This window comes from Parambassis ranga, chromosome 21, assembly GCF_900634625.1.
Source record: "Parambassis ranga chromosome 21, fParRan2.1, whole genome shotgun sequence".
Classification (NCBI taxonomy): domain Eukaryota; kingdom Metazoa; phylum Chordata; class Actinopteri; family Ambassidae; genus Parambassis; species Parambassis ranga.
Genome location: NC_041041.1, coordinates 10,220,395 through 10,240,471, shown reverse-complemented (window position 1 = coordinate 10,240,471; position 20,077 = coordinate 10,220,395). Strand labels below are relative to the sequence as shown.

Sequence of the window (20,077 nt, the reverse complement as noted above, 5' to 3'; positions counted from 1 at the left end):
GAAAAACATCCCCGCTCACTGTATATTGTGGATTTAAAAAAAAAAAAGATTTAAAACCAAAACACTGTGCCTCGCTAATAACTGCACCGCAGTGACACATTATCATAAATTCACAGAGGAACGTCATATTAACAAACACAACATTTTGACACATTAATACATCATTTCCCTGGGTCCCTGCTTCTTTTTATGCCTGTATTACATAACGCACCAATATACAAAAACACAGGAAACAGAACGGGCAGAAGGAGTTGTGTTCTTTATCTTTGATTAAATTAGGTGCGGAGCTCATCCGATCATTCGCTTGTGTTGTATTATGGATGTACCCCCCCGCTGTGGGCCCAGATCCCGAATGTCAGCCTTCAACTCTGTGTTTTTTTTTCTCTGCTCACCTCTTTCTTCTCTGTTAAACAGGGGCTCCCACATCTCCCTTCTCTCCGGCTCCGAGTCATGATCCTTACTTATGTAGCTTTTTTTTTTCAGTGTATCCTGTCCTTATTATCAGCATGGGCTCATGGGAACCTGAGTTTGTCAGAGTTAGCTTTACTAGTTGCGCTCAGTGTTTTGTAGACCTGCTTGATTTGTCAGTCTCCTGAGAAAAAGCTCCTGCTCTGTGTGTTGTTTGGCAGATGTGTGTTTGTGTGGCATGTACACTACCTATATATAGGCTACAAAGAGAATAATAATAATCTATCTGAAACTGTTTTTTTCCCCTATTTCCTGCCCTGGAAGCAGGAAGAGCTGGTGTGTTTGTGTGTGGTAGGATGTGGGATGTGTCAAAAAATAAAAGGCCTGCCCCTTTGTTCTTCATCACTTGCCCTTTTCTTCCTTTTTCTGTTTGTCCTCATCCACAGCATCATCTTCTTCCTCCTACTTCCCCTCCCAGTTTTCCTGTCGAACCTCTCCATCCCTCGTTCTGACTCATCAACAGCTCTCACCGAGGAGCACAAAGGGGAGTGGAGGATGTGAATGGCTATGATATTGGATAATAAACACGTAAGAGACAGGTGTAGGCACAGTTTCTGTATTTATCTCTCTCAGTGTTACTCCCTGACCCAGCATGCCTGCTTGTGTTTCAAGCATCCTGGGTCACCAAGTGACGTCTGCTCAGTGGTCAGGCTGAACCGGTATGAAGTGGAGCTGAGGATCACCCACTCGCTCTGTTTTCTCCTCAGCAGTACTCTTAGTTTCACAGAGTAATTAACAATAATTACCCTACTGCCTTTGCCAAATGGCCATGTGCTTTGGAGCAACACACACACAGACAGACACTTAAAGCCATTACCCACTGAAAAGCAGTAAACACTTCAGCTGTGGCTGAACATCTGCAGTGCTTGCAAACAGAAATGTGAATACTGTATGGGCTCAAATTATGTAGACATGCCTTTTTGTTTTCTTGCTCTAGGTTGGACCAGTGTTGATGATAAATGTTAATATTTCAAGCCATCCTGTTTTGTTGTGTTGAGAGAACTTTCAGATATTGTTTAGTTGTTCTTGCAGGCGCCTCCATGTACCCACGATTCACTATGTGTGTAATAAACCTAGTGTTTACTCTCAGCAGCTCAGTTTCCGGATAGTCTCAGCTGGCCTTATCCTCTAACGTAGCTAACGTAGCTTCAGCCTCGTCTCTCACTGCTGCATTTCTTCAGCTGAAAACTCTGAGGTAACAAATGCAAGGAAAAGTATTTCTTTCCTTTGTGGTGAAGTGAGCTATTTAAGCATTCACCTGGATTTCCAAAGGCAGAAACTACACAGCCAGCTCTTCTGAGAAGCAGTGATTTCACTGGTTCACATAAAAACAAAAAAAGTTAAAGAGAACCTAAAAACTGTCATTGTTGTTTACAATCACATTTACAGTGAAAATGTTGAAAATGGTCCATTAAGGAAAAAAACAACCTCAGAATGTTACATCATGAAGTGGTATTTTGGGTAAAACGCTGCTTCCAAGCCTTGAAATGAGGCTTCATATATCTGACATGGGGGGAAACTAGACCGGCATGAAGACATTTAACATGAATTTCAAAGTTAATGTTGAGAAAAGCATCAATAATACAATAAAAAAAACTGTGCACCTGCAGTCAGAGCTTTGTCCCACAGATTTGGGGAACAGAGCCGAAAACGTGTGAATACCTTTACCACCTGTCTGTCCCTCCTGTTGAACACCTTAAAAGCACTAAAATGACAAAATGGTGTTTCTGACGTCTGTGTGGGTTCATTTGTGTTACTTGTATGTTGCTGAAAGGAAGAAAGGGCATGCGCTTGTGAACATTTGTAGCAGAGAAGTGCTCCATCAGTAATCACCCTCTCACATGAAAAGACCTCATCAGAAAGCAGAGGGTGCCGGGTTGTTATCTTTACGGGGGAAAAAAAATCATTCGTATGAAACAAACAAACAAACACACACTGCTGTTTGACTCTTGTTGATTCTTGTTTTTCTCCCATAAGAAATCTTTAGAGAGGGGGGATGCAAGCAGAGATCATACTTCATAAATTATCATCTATTTCTCCTCATGTGATCTTTGTGAATTCCTTTTTCCTCCGTTGTTGTGTCCTCGAGCCCCCCCCCCCCATATATACTTCTCTCCCTGTGAGACTGGACTTAAAAGGCCAGCTTGAGGGATGACAACCGTCACTCACTTCAGAGGGTTGAAAAAGTAGAGGAAGATCAGGAATGAAGGGAGATGAAAGCAGAAATTGCAGATGAGGTAGAGCAGGAAGAGAGTAGTTTTAAAGATTTATAGAGGATTGGCAGCATCTGTGTCAGTCAAAAAAAAAAAAAAAAAAAGCCAGGCGTTTTCTTCACACGGGACCCTCCGTCTCAAAATGTGGACGATTACTTGATCCAGTGCAGGAAGATGTTTTAATCATGAGTGTTTTGAGATTGCCATCCCTGTAAATGTGATATAAATGTGGAGAAGCATCCGATATCTTTAAAAAAAAGGACTTGATTTGAATATTTATTTTTATGCTAATAAAGACTGAATTGCAGTCAAAACAACCACAGCTTCTTGCAGTTGTAAAATGACTAAATATGCTAAATGTTTCAAAGATGAATCAAAGGAGACGCTGACATCAGCTTCTATTCCAGCATAATAGAGGAAAATTAAACCAAACCTCCAAAGATATCAATAAAATATTGCTGGTTTTTTTTCCAATTTATTATGCTGATTGTAACCTTTACTTGTATGTAAATCGTTTTGACAGCACTTTTCTTGTTAAGATTGGAATGGGTGGAACTGACACAGTAACTCTGGTCTAAGCCCTGTCATTCTTAATGAAGATGTAAGTTTAAAATGGGTCACAATAGGACACTTAATTAGTTTAAAAAAAAGCTCAATAATTTCATATACAAGTGCATGTTTTTATTGAAGGTCTATTATCAGTAGAGGGATTATAGAAATTTGGAGCTAATTTAATACAATATTTGTTACTGGTCTATAGTAGTCCTGCAGTCTTTAGGCCTTTAGAAGGGACAATTTCAGTATTTAAATATGTGATTTTTACAAGAAAGAAAGCTTAAAAACTACTCACAACCTTCTAACTTTAAGCCCTAATATTTATTGATCTGAAAGGTAGAAATGTGTTGACTTTTGCTGTCTGTACATTTTAACATGGACCGACTTGTTTTTAAAAGCCGACATTGGCCATTCACGGAACTCTGTGAAGGCGACAGTAGCGTCTGTAATTCGGCACAGAACGCGAGCCAGCACAATGTCCCCACAAGTGACGAATGTGTGGTTGTTTGTGTGTATGTGTCCGAGAATACCGTCTCATGCTGTTCTTAATCCTTCCCAGATTGAGGTCAATGTGGAGCTATTGGACGATCTCAGTGTGTTTATAACCTCAGCCCGACCCTTGGAAAGGCTAAGATTTTGTCTTATCTGATTGGTTCTGTGCTCCCGGCATATCTCCGTGAGCAGGGATCCGATTGGCCTGGAGGTTTTGAGATGAAGTCTAAAGCGTTACATGTCTCTGTAAGAAGTCGGCCAGGGGACGGAAGAAGCAGCTTGAGCTGTGCTCACACTCCATAGGTGTGTCTGTGGAGGGGATGTGAGTCAGAACTGGGTTGGTGTTGGTGGGTGCGGTTGTTATAGTAACTCCTGACTGTTCTCAAAGGGGCCTCAGCATCGTGTGGGTGGGTTGCTGTGGCAACGGCAGGTTGTAGCGTAGGTGTGTTGTTCTGGTAACGGTGCATCTGTGTGAGGCTGCCGTTCACTCATTGTTGACTGGAGTGTCAGATTGATGGGACTTTGGTTTGAAGTTATGTTTGATGTGATTTTTCAGTAAATATATAAATACATTTTTTTGTACATCCCATCATCACTAGCAGAACCTAAAAAGCTTTCTAAGCCATTGAAACGATCATTGTGTGTTATATTTGGATCCGACTTGTCAAGGGTGTTGTTTTAATGCCTAAACCTAACTGTGAGTGAAAACAAACAGGCCACGGAGCACTTAAATAAATGAAAGCAGTACAGCAGGAGACTCCTGGGTGAGTGTGTGGAACAGTGATATAACCAGCAGCCTTTGTAGGTGTGTTTACCACACAAATGGACTGACTGTTCTGTTGATGTGTGAGGGTGTCTTAGGTAAAAACTTCGTAAAGAGTTATATTCCCTAAACCTCTTTTTGAAAATAAACAGAACAACAGGTCCAGTAAGATTCCCTGTGTCATTTTATCAACAAAAACAAATACATCAGCCTGATAGTGTTATTACTGCCCATTTCTACCACTAACATCCCTTGCTGTTAGACTAGTTTTTCAAGCACTCAAGGTAATTGAGAAGTGCATTAGGGGTCATATTTAGTCAGACGTCAGTATTTTGTTTCAAATTATGCCAGAAAGCGGTTATTCTCGTCTGCACTGGAGTTCATACATCTCCTGTGTGCATCGTCGTATTAGAATGCCACTCTGTCTGACCCAGCTGATTACTCATCTTCTTTTGTGTGCCACTGTTGTTTTGTTGTTTCTCTCTCTTTAAATGCCTTGTTAAGCGTCAGTAAGAAGACTCATCTCCTTACATTCTCTATAGTCTCTCTCTGATCTCTTTGTCTTTGTTATCATATTTTTCCTCTGTTTGCATCAACATACAAAGACACATGTGCAGTATGCATGTTTGTATTTATACATGGAAAATAGGGCAGGAAAGCGGCTTTCTGTATACTGCATACTGTGTTTCCACTTGTCTGGAGAAAACATTGAGGTCTTTATATTGACAAACCCACAGAGTAGCTACACATGATGTTTTTTTATCACAAGTTCACAGTGACCACAAAGAAAACCAACAAAGTTTATTTACATTATTTCCTAAATTAATTAAATTTATTTTGTCCCTGCATCACTTTTAAGATTAAGATTAAGATTTACTTTATTAATCCCTGTGGGGAAATTAAGTTGTAGTAGCAGCATTTTAAAAGGATAAATACAATAAACACAGCAAAAACTCTCATATACACATACATGACAGCAACAAAGAAAGAATATGTACATACACACACATAAAGCAGATCAATGGGGAAGATAGACGCATAAATACACAGTTAATGTAATTGAGGAGTTTGAAATGCACCTGTGATGATGCTTGAGTCCGAGTTTGTGAGCACAGCTCTGACAGTCACAGATGAGTTACAGTCTGATGGCGGACGGCAGGAATGACTTCCTGTACCGTTCCTTAGAGCAGCGGGGCAGCAGGAGTCTGTTGCTGAAGCTGCTTCTCAGTCTGTCTGACTGTGGAGAGGGTGGGAGGGATTGTCCATGACTGACAGCAGTTTAGCCAGCACTCTTTCCCTCGCCACCTCCTCCAGGTTGGCAAGCTTAAAGCCAACAACAGACCCCGCCTTCATGATGATGTTTGTCCAGTCTGTTGCCTGATCCCCAGCACACCACAGCAAAGAAGAGGGTGCTCGCCATGACAGACTGGTAGAACATGTGGAGCATCCTGCTGCAAACACTGAAGGACCTGAGACTCCTCAGGAAGTACAGTCTGCTCATGCCCTTCTTGTGCACAGCCTCAGTGTTTGTGGACCACTCCAGTTTATTGTCCAGTTAGACCCCCAGGGACTTGTAAGATGAGACTGTGTACACATCTTTCCCACTGATACAGACTGGGGAGGGCGGGGGCTTATCACTGCTGTAGTCCACCACCATCTCCTTTGTCTTGGCCAAGTTCAGCTGCAGGTGATTCTCTCCACACCACCTGACAAAACACTCCACAAGGCCCCTGTACTCATCCTCCCGTCCGTTCTCCACACACCCAACTATGGCTGTGTCATCCGAGTACTTCGGAAGGTGACACGACTCAGAGTAACAAGGTTTGCAATGAAAAATCACAGAAAATGACCCGTCTTTAGATAAAAGGATTTTATGAGTATTTTATAAGTAGTGGTCTTTACATACGTAACCTCATTAATTTTACTGCCTTATGTGATTGTTTTATCTAAAATAGTCCCTTTAAATTTAGCAGTTGTGTTTTTTATCTTTTTTTTGGTAGCGAGAGATCCTCACCTTTTAACCTTTTGTTCTTATAGACCAATTAGTACACACACAGTCACTGTCCAAGTACACTTCTTTAGCTAATACAGGTTCCTTTTATAATATTATACATGTTTATTTTTGTCTGTGTGTGGAGTCTTTCCAGCCTGCTTTCTGAAATTATCACATCTAGCTGTCTCTTTCTCTCTTCTCTCTTTTTTTTTTTTTGCACTTCACTGTCACCCTCTCTCATCTCGGCTCTTCTCAACCATCTGGCTTGAATTTTATCCTTTATCCTCGGATGCATTCTAGATAGGACTCGGCTGAATCTATTACAGTAATTTTAACTTGCTATCGTATATTTAGTGTGTGTGATCACAAAATGTTTGAAAATTTAAGTGAGAATGGATGCGGTTGTTAAGATGCCATTGTGTTATGTGAGATATAATCATCCTGAAAAAGTCCCAGAGGGGTCTCTGGAGGCAGCTGGCTCTGTGAGATAGAGGACATGCTATCAACTCAGAGTGACATGTGAAAGTCATATGTGGTGGAGGAAATGGAGTGCTGTCACTTCAGAACAAAAGCTCGGTTACATTTACACCTTTTTCCTCACACCTTTTTGCTAGGAGCGAATCACATCATTAACAGTTCCTGATTTATTCAACACCCATAATAGTAGCACCAACCAAACCCAAAATGTCTGTTTACTTCAGTAAATACTCCAGATTTAACAAGATAAGATTAGTTTTTTTCTTCACTTTCTCTGACTGTTATTTTCTATTTTTCTCCTGTGTATTTTTGCAGTCATTGCCGACTCGTTGACAGTAACAGCTCCAGCCCAGACTCTGTCCAAAGTGGAGGGCGACACGTTACAGCTGACCTGCGAGGTGTCTCGGACCACCCTCCAGCACACTCACTTGTCTGTCGGGTGGTACCTGCGGTCCCCGGAGGATGCGGCCGCCCCGCCTCAGGAGTTGGTCACCTTGTCAAGGGACTTTGTTTTGCGCTCCGGAGGGCCGTATCGACAGAGAATGGCAGCGGGGGATCTCAGGCTGGATAAAACCAGCGCCTCAGCCTACAGACTGACCATTCACAAGCTGCAGCCGGTGGACCAGGGACTGCTCTACTGCCAGGCTGCTGAATGGATTCAGGACCCAGATGGAAGCTGGTTCGCCATGACCCGCAAGCAGAGCGAGAAAACTCAGCTCCGTATTCAACCTACTGGTGAGTATATTGTAAAAAGAGCACAATTCTTTGGGAAAGACCCTCCTAATTAACAGACATGGTGCTTTACATTCAGCCTCACTCAGCTGCCTCATTTATCAGTGAGTGTGTGTGCGTGGATCCAGCTGCCATTGTCCATTGTCTTACCCGAGAACACTCACACACGAGGAGCAAGGAGTCAAACCGCCAGCCCTGTAATCAGTATGTAGGCCTGTGCCCTCGGGTTTCTGAGCCACAAAGTAAAGTGTAAAGACGCTGTGGGAAAGAAGAGGGAGGGGACAGGAGGGTAAAGACATTGGTCTAGATCCCCGCTGTCCTTTTGACAGGCACAAATGGCTGCATGTGGGCCGGGTTTCCTCTGATTGCTGATCAGTATCAAACGCTAAGCTCATTAGCTTCCTAAAAAGGGCTTAACTAAACCTCCACAGACTCCCTACTTTTGTGTTTGTGTCTGTTTGACGGGCAATATTACAAGCACATTCAAGAATACATTTAACCAGCTCCAAATAGCGTGGGTGTTTGACGCAGGAGACCTATGGCTTCCACATAAACAACCTCCCAAAGCAACTTGTGGAACAGAGTTCAAAAGCCAGAAATGTTAATTTTTTTTTTTAGTCAGTCCTCACCAGCAGTCACACCAAAGTTTACACTGCAGTGCACTAGCTGTCAGACCCATACTGGTTTGATGCCAAATCTGACTGAAGAGATTTCCTAATGGAGGGAGTGAAGGGTGGTGTCAGGATGCGTAACTAGCAAGGGGTGCACAATGGGAGCATGAGGGAGAAACAAAGAGAGCGTTGGGGTGGCTGATGGGAGCAATATGTCTCATATGATAATGATCTAATAAGCTGTCAACCTCCAGACCGGAAGGATGATAAAACAAAAGCCAGCTTCACAACTCTGCACATGTACTCATAGCCTGCCACCCAGGCTTGACCCCGTCACTTCCACTGTGTTGTGTTCATACATACATAAAGCATCTCTTTGTGAGCTTCCAAGAAAGAGCCAGGGAGATGTGTGATAAACTGTTTTGACATTAGCTCAATTACCAAGGAGGCATACAGTGGCGAGTGTCTCCTGCCAGTGAATCATTTCAAAGTGGAATCGTTTTGCCCGTCTCCATTAGGCCTCAGAGCCTCATGCGACTTGATGGTGCTCCAGATAGTGCAGCGTGGATGAGAAGGAGTGTAGGGAGTCACATGTAAAGGAGGTTTGTCAGATGAGTTTCTTCTACTTCAGGGAGGAGACAAAAGGCACGAAGAGCTCCCCCCTCTCAACACCCTTTGTCACTCTCCGTCTTTCCTGTAATCTATAATGGATGGAGGTATTGTTGCGTGACAAAGAGAATAAAACAGTTGTGCTGCAGTGTGCAGCTGTGGGGGTAAGTCCTCAAACTTCAGTATGTGTGTAAAATCATTTTAATTACTTTTTGTGTACTTATTACACAACTTCAGACCGAGCTGTCTTACATGCCACCTGTCCAGGTGCATAGCTGACAGTGCAGCGTGCAGGAGAAATTTAGGAAGGAGACGCAGCAGTTTCTCCATTAGGCTCCTATTATAAAAGATGGAGTGGATCTCGAGACAGCCCCATCACCGGCTAATCACCCACAGCCGGCATCAGAGAGAGGAGCAACAGACAGAATCCTAATGCACCTTTCACTCTCTTCCTTGTTTCTCACCTTCTTGTTGCCTAAAGCCATGTGTTTCTATGCTTTTACTACTATGTTTTATTTACACGTATTGTACTGTAAACAGATCATGACAGTAGTTTCTTCTGCTTACGTCATATTTGATCACCGTTGTCACAGCACGACCTTTTGCTCGTCCTCTGTAATATCGTTGTTGCAGCAAGCAATGCATCATTTATTTTAGCAGCTGAGGGTTGTTTCCTCAGCTCTGTGTCGTGATTTGGATGCTGCAACTGTAAGTAAGTTTCAGGCCTATAATGTGAGTTACAGAGCTCTCATTACATGCACATGCAGCTTAGCTCTTTGCAGAAAGTTGGAAGTTTTTTAACTTATGCAAGTCAGCACTTTCTGCTACTTTGGACTTAACGCCTTATCACACAAGAAGGTCCACGAGGACATAGAGGAGGGTGAAGAAGGAGGCTGCTAAATTCAAATGTGGCAAAGAAACCATGGAGGATGCCCTGGTCCTGGAAGGTAGATCAGATCTACAACATCCATAACACGGTCCCAACAGACAGATTAATAAGACTGCTCTTCCACCACATGATGCTCATTATACCAGTTCTCATCTTGATGTGGCAATAATATGTGTGCGTCAGACGTTCACACTATATTCTCCTTCCCTTCCATCATTATGTTCCCCTTCATAACAAGCTCCTTACCAGAGGCAGGCTTTGAACTTTTCCACAATTTTCTCAGGAATCCTGTTTAAAGTCTTGGTAATTAATGCTCCGGGCGACCACCTCACTGAGATGCAAAGCAGCTGCCTCTGATGCATGCTGGAATATAACAAATAAAACTGGACACACATATACAACACACACAGCAGCACATGCGCAAGAGTAATTTGACCAAGTTGTATTGTTTACTCTTTACTCTCATAGACCGTGAAGGAGGAGGTTAGAGTGCCTGACTTAGTTCCGCTGAATTTTGATTAGATATGTTTTTTATTGTAGAGGTGAAACAAAGAGAAGCTTAAGAAAACACAGAGCTGTCTGAGAGATCACTGTTTTACTGGAGTGGTGTACTGCTTGACCTTAACCTTCTCTAGTGTCTGTACTCTCTCTTGCTCTCTCTCTCTCTCTTCAGTGTTGGATTTTCTTGTCTAGCGATAAACAGGGATATTGCTGATGATTGCATTGTTTGTTTTTCTTAATGTTATGTTCTGACAATCTTTAAAAAGATCGAGAAAATTGATATGTAACTCAGAAGTCCTATCTTTTTCTGGAGGACTGTAGAAAACTGGCATAACATCCACAGCCCAAAGTAATACATCTCAGACCATCTGTTGTCTTGCTGTAAACCAAAAACTGAATGTTTGTTTTATTATTTCAATTAAAAAAATGAAAAAATGGTAAACATAAAAATTAAAAGTCAAATGGAGTTGTTTCTCCACCTGGATATCCAGTGTTACATGCAATACTCTTGTGCATTTGATCTCATTCTCATCTTCAACATGGATTTTTCTTCTCTGGTTTTTCCTTCTTTCAGACCGGGATTTCAGCATCCAGGTTAGCACGGAGCGACGGTCCTTCACGGCCGGTGAGCCGCTGGAGCTTCGCTGCACCATTGAGGCGCAGAACGTCCCCGAGCGTTTCTTCTCGGTGTCGTGGGTCTTCAGCAGCTCACCGGTGGCCGTGGTGGGCCCCAGTGCCGTGCCTGTCCTGGGCCCTGACTATGTCGCCCGTGAGGCAGCTGGCCACATGACCGTACGCAAGGAGAGCGTCAATGTGCATTTGCTTAAACTGCAGCACTTGAGCCCAGAAGATGCTGGGAAGTATATCTGCCGCGTGACGGAACGGGAGAAGACGCCAACCGGAGACTTCATTGATCGCAGCAAGAGGTCCCGCAACGTCCAGATCACCGTCCAATCTCTCAGTGAGTAATAATCTATGCATGAGGTCACTGGCTTAGTTGTCCTGTCCTTAGTTGTCAAAAATGATGAGCTTTTCATAATTGCAGTTTTATCTTCATACAGGCCGTTTGTCATTCTGTGTTTCTCTGCAGACTTTCTCTCTCTGTTTCCCCCTCCTTCCCTCTAAGGATCGCCCATAACAGATAGCTGCACAGCGTCTATTGTTAGCTGTGAGTAAGAGGGGAAAGGATAATGCTGCTCTTATTCCTAATGTATTTTCTGTTTGAGTGGATTGCTAAGGATTGGTAATGCAGCATTATGGTCCTGCCCATTTTCTTGGCTTAGTGGGAAGGAGGGGTAACTCTATAGTAGGATAATGGAGAGCAGAAGAGTCCAGACTGAAGGAGGCTAACAGCCATGAAATGAAAGTGTGGAGAAAGAAAAGAATCAGAGAAAGGCGTCCAGCTCTCCTGGGCCCTCTAAGTGGTTCCCTCGGCTAAATTAATGTGTTCTGCTGGGGCAACCTCTTCAGCTGGGTTAAGCAGGGCTGGTCTGTCAGGGGGTGGGTGGAGGGGGTTGTCAGACCTATAACTGATTGATACAAATATACAGTCAAACCTTTAAAACGGTGCTCACAGTTCTCTCTTCTGTCTCTGAGACTTTTACATCTCTCAATCATAGCCTGGATTCCCCCCTTTTTTTCTGTACTTGCATCTCTCTTAGGACTGCCTGTAGCCAGCTGCTATCAGCATAATAAACCATATTTGCCACAGAGTAGTATCTCCTCTCAGGCAGCCAGTGCTACCTCATTCAGACTGCTTTTCACCTCCCTGTTAAATCAACCAAAAACAATGGCCCAGAGCCTGCAGCAGTCGCTGGGGAATATCTCTGTATGGGAGAGTTTGTTTGTCCAACAAAAGACCTTAATGCCCTATAAAGCATGTTTATAAGGCATACACAAGATAATGGCTTCGGTTAGTGGGGGGGGAGAACTTCCATGGGATGTAGCAGAATTGGTGAAGCTGCATGTTGTTTGTGCACAAACTGCCTTCTTAGACCCGCTTCCCTTCACCACCAATTTCAAGATGTGCCTCATCACTCTAATTGGTGGAATTGGGTAGGAGCTGGTAATAGGTTGCGACAGAAGTTAGAGCTGTTGAGTCAGAGGCAGGCAGAGGTGACAGCAAGGTAAAAACAGGGGTAAACACTTTTGACAAATGAGTGTTGATGGATGAGTTTACATTTGCAATAAGAATGAGAGTGCCAAACCGAATCTCTGTCAGACAGAAACACAAAAAGGAAACGGGCAAAATGCCCTGTTATGGACAAACACGCACAACAACAAAACAGAAGAAGTTTGTAAAAAATTTACTAAGTAAAGTTCAAAGGAAAGGAAAAAGGAATTCAGAAGTTTGACAATTTGAAGGGAAGGCAGATGTTTCGATGGGTAGAACTGTCTAACAATCCTGTCTGAAAAAATGAAAATGTCCTTAGCTGTGGGAAAAAAAACTGAAACTGTTACAATTAAAGACAAAGGAGAAGGAAAAAGATGAAGGGTTTTCCCTTTGTTCATTTGAGTGTGATAGAAATAAGAAGCAAGTTTATTCCATATTCACAGAGGGCTCATGCTTATTAGGAGGGCCTGTGAGCTGAGAGGGAAGCAGCCAAGCTTGGCCTAAGGGAAAGGGGGAGGGGGGGGGAAAGAAATGTTCAGCCACACCCCCAAGAGACAGCAGCTTTGACCCCACAGGGGGAAGAGAGCTTATGGGTCAACCAGAGCGCTCCATTGATGAATGTTAAATTGATGTGAGTCTAGATAAAGCGGAAAAACAGAGCAGTAAAGACTTTCATCCTTCTCTTCTGAAGTGCCACTGAGCCTTGTGATCTGAGCCTGATTTCCTGGACCCGGTGAAGAAGCTTCAGAAAGAGAATCTCAACACACACACAAACTCAATGCTGTCTTCTCTGGCTGTCACACTCATGTGCCCGAGGCCAGTTACAAAACTGCAGTTCTCCTCTCACACACAAACTTCCACACATCACCACCAGCGTGGAAACACACGTGCACGGAACAGGACTCCTGGGAAAAGGCTCAGCGATTTGATTCATCGCCTCTGGCCTCCTCGGCTCGCTGAATATTTTGACACAGAAAATGTAATGCTTGTTGTCTCTGGGATTGTTGTGCAAAGGAATAACTTGTTCTAACTTCTTCCTCACCTGTCATTGAGTGGCCTAATAGATCCATATCAAATGCATTTGAGTTGTACAAGTATAAACTCTTTTCAGAGCAGAAATCTTGAGTGTGTAGTTGATAACAGAGTTTCTCTTTTGCACAGTCTGGTTAAATGTGGGTTGTTTGCCTCATATGTGCTAAATGTAAAACAAAAAAAAATTCTAAAGCTTTCAGGGCTCTCAGGAGCACAACGATCGAGCTGGCACGGCAGAACGCACCATAGGAAATAATTGACATTCAGCACACCTCTGATTGTGCAACGAGAGCATGTCCTTTAAAAGCAGCATGGTCGTCTGCAATCTCTGTGCTGAAAGTGGCTATTGATTATGAAGTGGGAAAGGTTTTGCTGTTGGTCAGTGATTAGTCAGAAGGGTCATGATTAGCAAGGTGGCCAGAAATCCAACAGTCCCTTTTTAGCATCTTTCAGGCGTGCTCTGCTTCCTGTTAATCTGTCCATATCAGCCGCCCCGGCCTTCTCACTAGGTCGTGTACATGTCACTTTTAACAAGGCATGAACATGAGCTGCATGCAGTGACATTAATAGATGGATGCACAACAAGTTTACAACCAAGAAATTAAATGAAGGATGAGGATGAAGGTGGCTGCTGCACCCATGGGGTAGGCATAAGGGCAGGGTTCACAAAGGGGCAGGATTAGGCCATGAAGGGCAATGTGGAAGATCCAGGATGCTCTTTTTGGCAAGTGCATGTACTCTGGCTCTCTGACATTGGTATGTCTGAATAACACTCAGGAACGTTCATGTAAAAGCGACCTATGTGTGAAAGCTGTTACTTTAACAGATAGATGAAGCATTGAAAATGTGAAATTGGCAGATTAGGCAGTTTTCTGTAGAAATGGAATGGCACTGCAGAAGGACAACCATTTCAAGCTGCACTCCATTAATCAGGCCTTTATGGACTGTCTAGACTAAAGTCACTTTTGAATAAAAGCCATATGAGTGCCTGTTTGGAGGTTGTTTAACAGCATTTAACAGACTCTAAGCCTGAGGGAAACTTATTTCTGGGCTAATGTGCCAAAACCTTTTTCCCTTGAGGCGTCACTCTAAGCACTATATCAGGCCCTGCTCACCACCTGGCTAATACCACCCCTATGGTGAAGCATGGCGGTGGTGGCATTAAAAAAAAAATCTGCTCCAGATTGCATATAACCTAAAGCAATGGTTCACCTTTGAACACAACAACAACCCAAATACGACCAAAACAGGGTAAGAGTGGCTTCGGCATAAAGGCTGCAAATGCCGCAAAAGAACTGTATGAACTGATCAATCATTTTGTTTTTTTAAAAAAATTGCGTTTTTAACTTATGGTCACTGTTTGTTTTCTTCTCATTTTAGAGAGCAACATCACGGTGTCACTGTTCAGTAACATCTCTGACGTCCTAGAGGGTGATGCGATCCAGTTGACCTGCTCGGTCTACTCCACTACTGGTCCCTTGTCCGTTGTCTGGCATTGGACAGACAAGCAAGCCACTGGACAGAGCCAGGAAATAGCTTCTGTGGATCGGGATGGTACCATATTGCACAGTCCTGCCTACAGAGAGCGCTCCAGCTACGGGGAGATACGTGTGGAGAAGGTGCGAGCCGACACATTCACGCTGTCCCTGTACAATGCCTTACCTGAGGATGAGGGCCAATACAGCTGCACAGTCACTGAGTGGCTTCAGACCGGCACTGAACCAGAGGTAAACTGGGAGAAGATAGGAGAGAAGTCGACGTCCAAGACGCTCGCCGTCAAGACTGTCGGTAAGTTGTTTCATCCTAATGTAACCACAATATAATCTCTGTTCTGAGTCGGCACACATGCACACCAAATCTCATGGCTTGTGGTTTGCTAAAGACTGATGAATGGCAAAAACATTCAGTCCATGGTAGAATATATAATGGTTTATTCATGAAACACTCGGAGGAAAGAGCTATTTTGACACACACACACCACCTGCCTCATATCAACAGCAACACTTCCACCCATGATAGCCCCACACACACTCACTCGCGCGCACACACCCATATGGATTAGAATGGAATTATTAGAATGGAAATACAGCGGCCATGCATTTCACAGTCTGTGGGTCTCCTCTGTCATTGCTGAGTTAAGCTGAACATCCTCGGTACAGGCTGAGGAAGCCACTGGAGCGGAGCAGTGAGGAGCTGGCAGGCCAGGAGCACTGGGTGCAATACAAGCATAGACACACACACACACACACACACACACTCGCACACACAACTAGCGGATTAGCTCCCTGCAGCAGCAGACAGCAGTGCTGCAGAGAAGAGATGTCAGATTTTAAGTGGCCATTTGTTAAGTTTGGGCAACAACAGAAACATTAGCTTCAGGAACAAGGGACACATTATTCAAATTAGGGTAAAAAGTCCAGAGCTACTCATCTTTCTTCTTTCTCCTCCTGATGTTGATCAAAGGATTTTCTAAATGTGTACTGTTGTGCGACGGTCAATGTGTGTGGTTATTTTGTCTCAGATTTGTTTTGGCTCACATTTTTCTCACTTTAGCTTCCAACTACAGTTTTATTGAACTTAAACCTGCCATGCAAATAGAACTCCGTTTTGTTTTATTTAAGCTTTCATCTTTTTTTCTATAGCGTTCCTTGCTTCTGTAGTCTTTATAAATTGAAAAAGAAGAAAAAACGTGCTCCAGTTTCCTTCAGAGCTGAGAGTGTTTCACATTGACCTGTCCTCTGAGTGAACCATTCTAGGGGCTGTAGTTCAGCATATTACATACGGCCACTGTACCTTAATTTAGTTCACGGCCTTCTCTTTTATGGACTCTTTCTGCTAGCTGACAAGACCCTCAGGGGATGGGTGAGGGGTGTGTTGTCGGAGTGTTGCGTATTTGTTGGTACAGTAAAGACAAAGGTGCTCAATAGAGGGTCGTCTTTCAAGCCGATTGGCATAAAGGGCCCTAAGGGTCATATGTGAATGAATGAGACACACATATGTACACACACATGCACACAAACGTATGTAGATACAATCTGTCAAACATATCAATGATTATTCACACAAATAAAAAGACAAGTTGTATAGAAAAAAATGGATCCGTATGAAATCCTCTTTTCTGTCACAGAGGCAGGGGAAATGGATGGATTGAAGAAGGGGTGCCTGGAGATAAGAGATAGACTGAGAGGGGAGACTTATTGTCCGTTAGAGAATTATGGCCCCAGGCGGCTGTCCCATCAGTACCCAAGTGTGGACAGAAAGCCATTGATTACACACCCTGAAGGGCACCGGGGATGATGGCTGTCAAGAGGACGAGAGAGAGAGAGAGGCTGAGGGACAGAGAGATGGCGACGGCACTGTTGACAAGACCATAATGGAGAATCTGCAAATTCTCACAGAAATGAATTATCTGAGCTGACAGAAATGAAACTCCATCATCATGTCTCTATTACACCTCCTACTTTAACCACTTCTCTCATATTTAGTCATTCCTTTCATTGAAATTCCCTGAAATAGTCACAGTGGGGTCAGGTTATTAAAGGGACACGGAGCATGGAGGGTTTTCTGTCTCTCTCACACTGCTTTCCAGTGTAGGTGTATCTTGGCAATAATATATGGAGTTGGGTGAGTGTTTTTAGTTTAATGAGGATAGTTTAGACTTGGCAACGAGTTGGGCATAGATCGAACATCGCACGCTTAGAGGAAATCTCTCCCTTGGGTTTTCTTTGTTGCATCATTAATTTTGAGGTGCACTCTCACAGCCAAGCACGCAATCTAACAACACACACACACACACACAGCTGTCTTTAGGATATAATGATGAAGGGAAATACTTGGAGGAGATTGAGAACTGCTTTAGCTATAGGTCAGTGCACTTTAAGTAAATCCTGTGTGTATTTATTCCAGCTATGGGCTTTGTTCCTCTTAAGGAGCTGCACTCAAAAGAAAAAGTATCCTTCAGGAAAAAGATGCTAATCCCCCTTATAATTTGTTGAGCTTTTAAACAAAGACCATTTAACAATGCATCCTCCTAACTGCTGTTCTTCTTGTCACTTTCAATCCAGAGTCCTCCTTCATGGTGTCAGCCTCATCACGGACGCCGTCTATAACCTTCGGTGACTCGTTTGACCTCCTTTGCCTGGTCAAGCCCCGCCACAACCCTCGGGTCCCCACTTCTGTCACCTGGCGTTTTATGCCGGCCAGCGTGGAAACTGAAGGCGAGGACCAGGGAGACTTCAAAGACCTGGTGACTTTCACCCGCGAGGGCACGCTGCAGTGGGGGGAGCAGCTGCTCGGGTTGGGTACTCGCACCACAGTGGACCGCTCACACTCCAACACAAACTTCAGGCTGTCTGTGACCCGGGCAGGGCGACGCGAGGCGGGCAAGTACCAGTGCACTGCCGTCCTGTGGAGGAAGAACTACGACAACAGCTGGAGCAGAGTGGCCAACCGCACCTCCAACCTGCTTGGCATCAGTGTCCTCCAACCAGGTAAAGCTGCATGGCACACACAGCTATTTGGAAAGGACACAACCCAGCACACAAACAAGAATCAAGACAGATTCATACAAATGCACACTCAGACTTAGACATAGGGTGAATTCACCAGAGCTTAGAGGATTTCTGCCGGCTCTAATTGCTCTTAGTCTCTGGTTTAGCCACTAATTGGAGTGTCTGTGGACGAGTTTGCGTGTGTGTGTGTGCAGGGCGGGGTGCGGTCTCCTAATGGAGCACAGTGAATGGATTGCTAAATATCCCACAGGAAGAGAAAACTGAGCGAACGAGGTAGGCGAGAGTGCAGATATAGAGAGCGAGAAAGTGTGATGGAGAGAGTGAGCAATCTGTCCTTGAACCCGTTTCCTCAGCGGAGGCATTAAACTGTCTACACCACCCTCATTGGCCCTCTGTGCTTCATACACACAGACACACACACACACACACACAGGAAAACCCATTCAGACACAACCCAATTAGTGAAAGAACACAAATAAAAAAACACATACAGAAGCACAAACTCACATTGGCCCAATTTAGCGTAGTCTCAGCAGTATGATACTTCATTTATTCAGGTGAATGTGCCCCCAGCAAATTCGTATCCTGCTGATAAAAAATAAGCCCACCATTTTTAAAAAGGGTAGAGGAAAGCATTGTTACACCTGCTTCACCACTGGGGTTGCAGGTTTGTTGGATATAGTGCTAAGAATGCGAGTGTAGGCGGGAGGAAAAGGTAGGTTTTCAGCTTGTTGTGATAACACCAGCAATCATGGAACAACTTGTGAAATAGCCAAATGTTGGTCTATTTATGATCATGAGCAATGCGCAGTTCCGGAGATGGGTTCTTATTTCGTGTTGCTATTGATTCAAATACACTGCAATTGCAAACGGATGTAAACACACACACACACACACATAAAGAAGCACCACAGTGCAGACACAGTGCTTTACTTGCCTGACTGACTGCGCTCTGACCTTAACCGCTCACACAGAACACACAGCGTCCAGGCCTTTCAGGAGTTATTTGGAAATCGACTTATCATCTTCAATGCTCATTTACCTTTCCCATGTGTGCAGTTTACGTTGTTTATTCTTTATAACCAGAATAAATCTTAAGGACACACAAACAGGCAGACATTTTTGTTGAAGACTGAGACTCTTTTCTAGCAGTGTTTGTCGCCATGACAAAGTGATCAGTTACCTTGGTAATGCCATCAGTAACCGTGACGATGTGATCAGTTGCCGACCGAAATCCAATCAGTAACCGTAACGGTGCCATCATTGTGTGTGTAAGGGCACTACCTCAGAGGGGAGAGCGAGTGAGTAATTCCTTTATCTCATTGGTTGCTGAGGCCTGGCTCAGTCCTGGTCATGCTGTGCTCATCGTTCCTGCCTCCTGTGTGTGTGTGTGTGTGTGTTGTCAGACCTTCATTTAGACTGATGATTCATTTGTCAGAATGTAGGACGTCTTTCTCTGCCTCACGCCTCTCCTACCCATCTGCTTTTCTTTTTTCTCCCCACTGTTTTCCTCAATATTAAACACTCCTGGCTAAATGAACGGCTGGCATTTGCAGTTCCTTTCTTTAAAGAAGTGGGAAAAAGGGAAGTGTGTGTAATGAGGCGTGAGCAAACACAGCATCTGACCAGATACATAATTGAGAGACTTTTAAATCACGCTTCGTGCTTGCTTTAATATACCCGAGCTGCCTCACCAGCATTATGTGTGCACACGTACATACTAGTCTGCATGTCAGACTTGGTGCATGTGTTCCCTTGCCCCCTTTGTGATGTGCCTCTGAGAGCTTTCATGTGCTTACTACGCATATTCAGCACAACATAAGAAGGTTTGCAGATGCAGAATGACACTGCTCGTTAATTTATTGTAAGAACTTCAAAAGCAGAGAGCGAAACTAGCATCAAAAAAAGCACCCTTGATCCAACACCCATGCATATTAGATTAGCAAAAGAGAAATGTAGGTTGTAGATAAAAGCTGGACAGAAGCCGGTGAGAGCAACGTTACGTCAATCTGTGCAGGCCTGCCCTCCTGTTCCAGATTGTATTAGCAAAATGCTGCCTTTGTCCAACTCCCGTTGGTCATATCATAGGAGTTCACAATCATATCTGCACACACACAC

General features: G+C 43.8%; 1 protein-coding gene across 1 annotated transcript in view; it reads left to right on the top strand.

The window, feature by feature from the left end:
* The window catches only part of igsf3 (immunoglobulin superfamily, member 3), a 65,100-nt gene that overhangs the window by 30,241 nt on the left and 14,782 nt on the right, over positions 1-20,077 (top strand). Inside the window, exons 3-6 of the mRNA XM_028394342.1 lie at positions 7,277-7,696; positions 10,878-11,264; positions 14,829-15,236; positions 17,513-17,938. Coding sequence (XP_028250143.1) covers positions 7,277-7,696; positions 10,878-11,264; positions 14,829-15,236; positions 17,513-17,938 — 1,641 coding nt within the window. The remainder of the gene's footprint in view (positions 1-7,276; positions 7,697-10,877; positions 11,265-14,828; positions 15,237-17,512; positions 17,939-20,077) is intronic.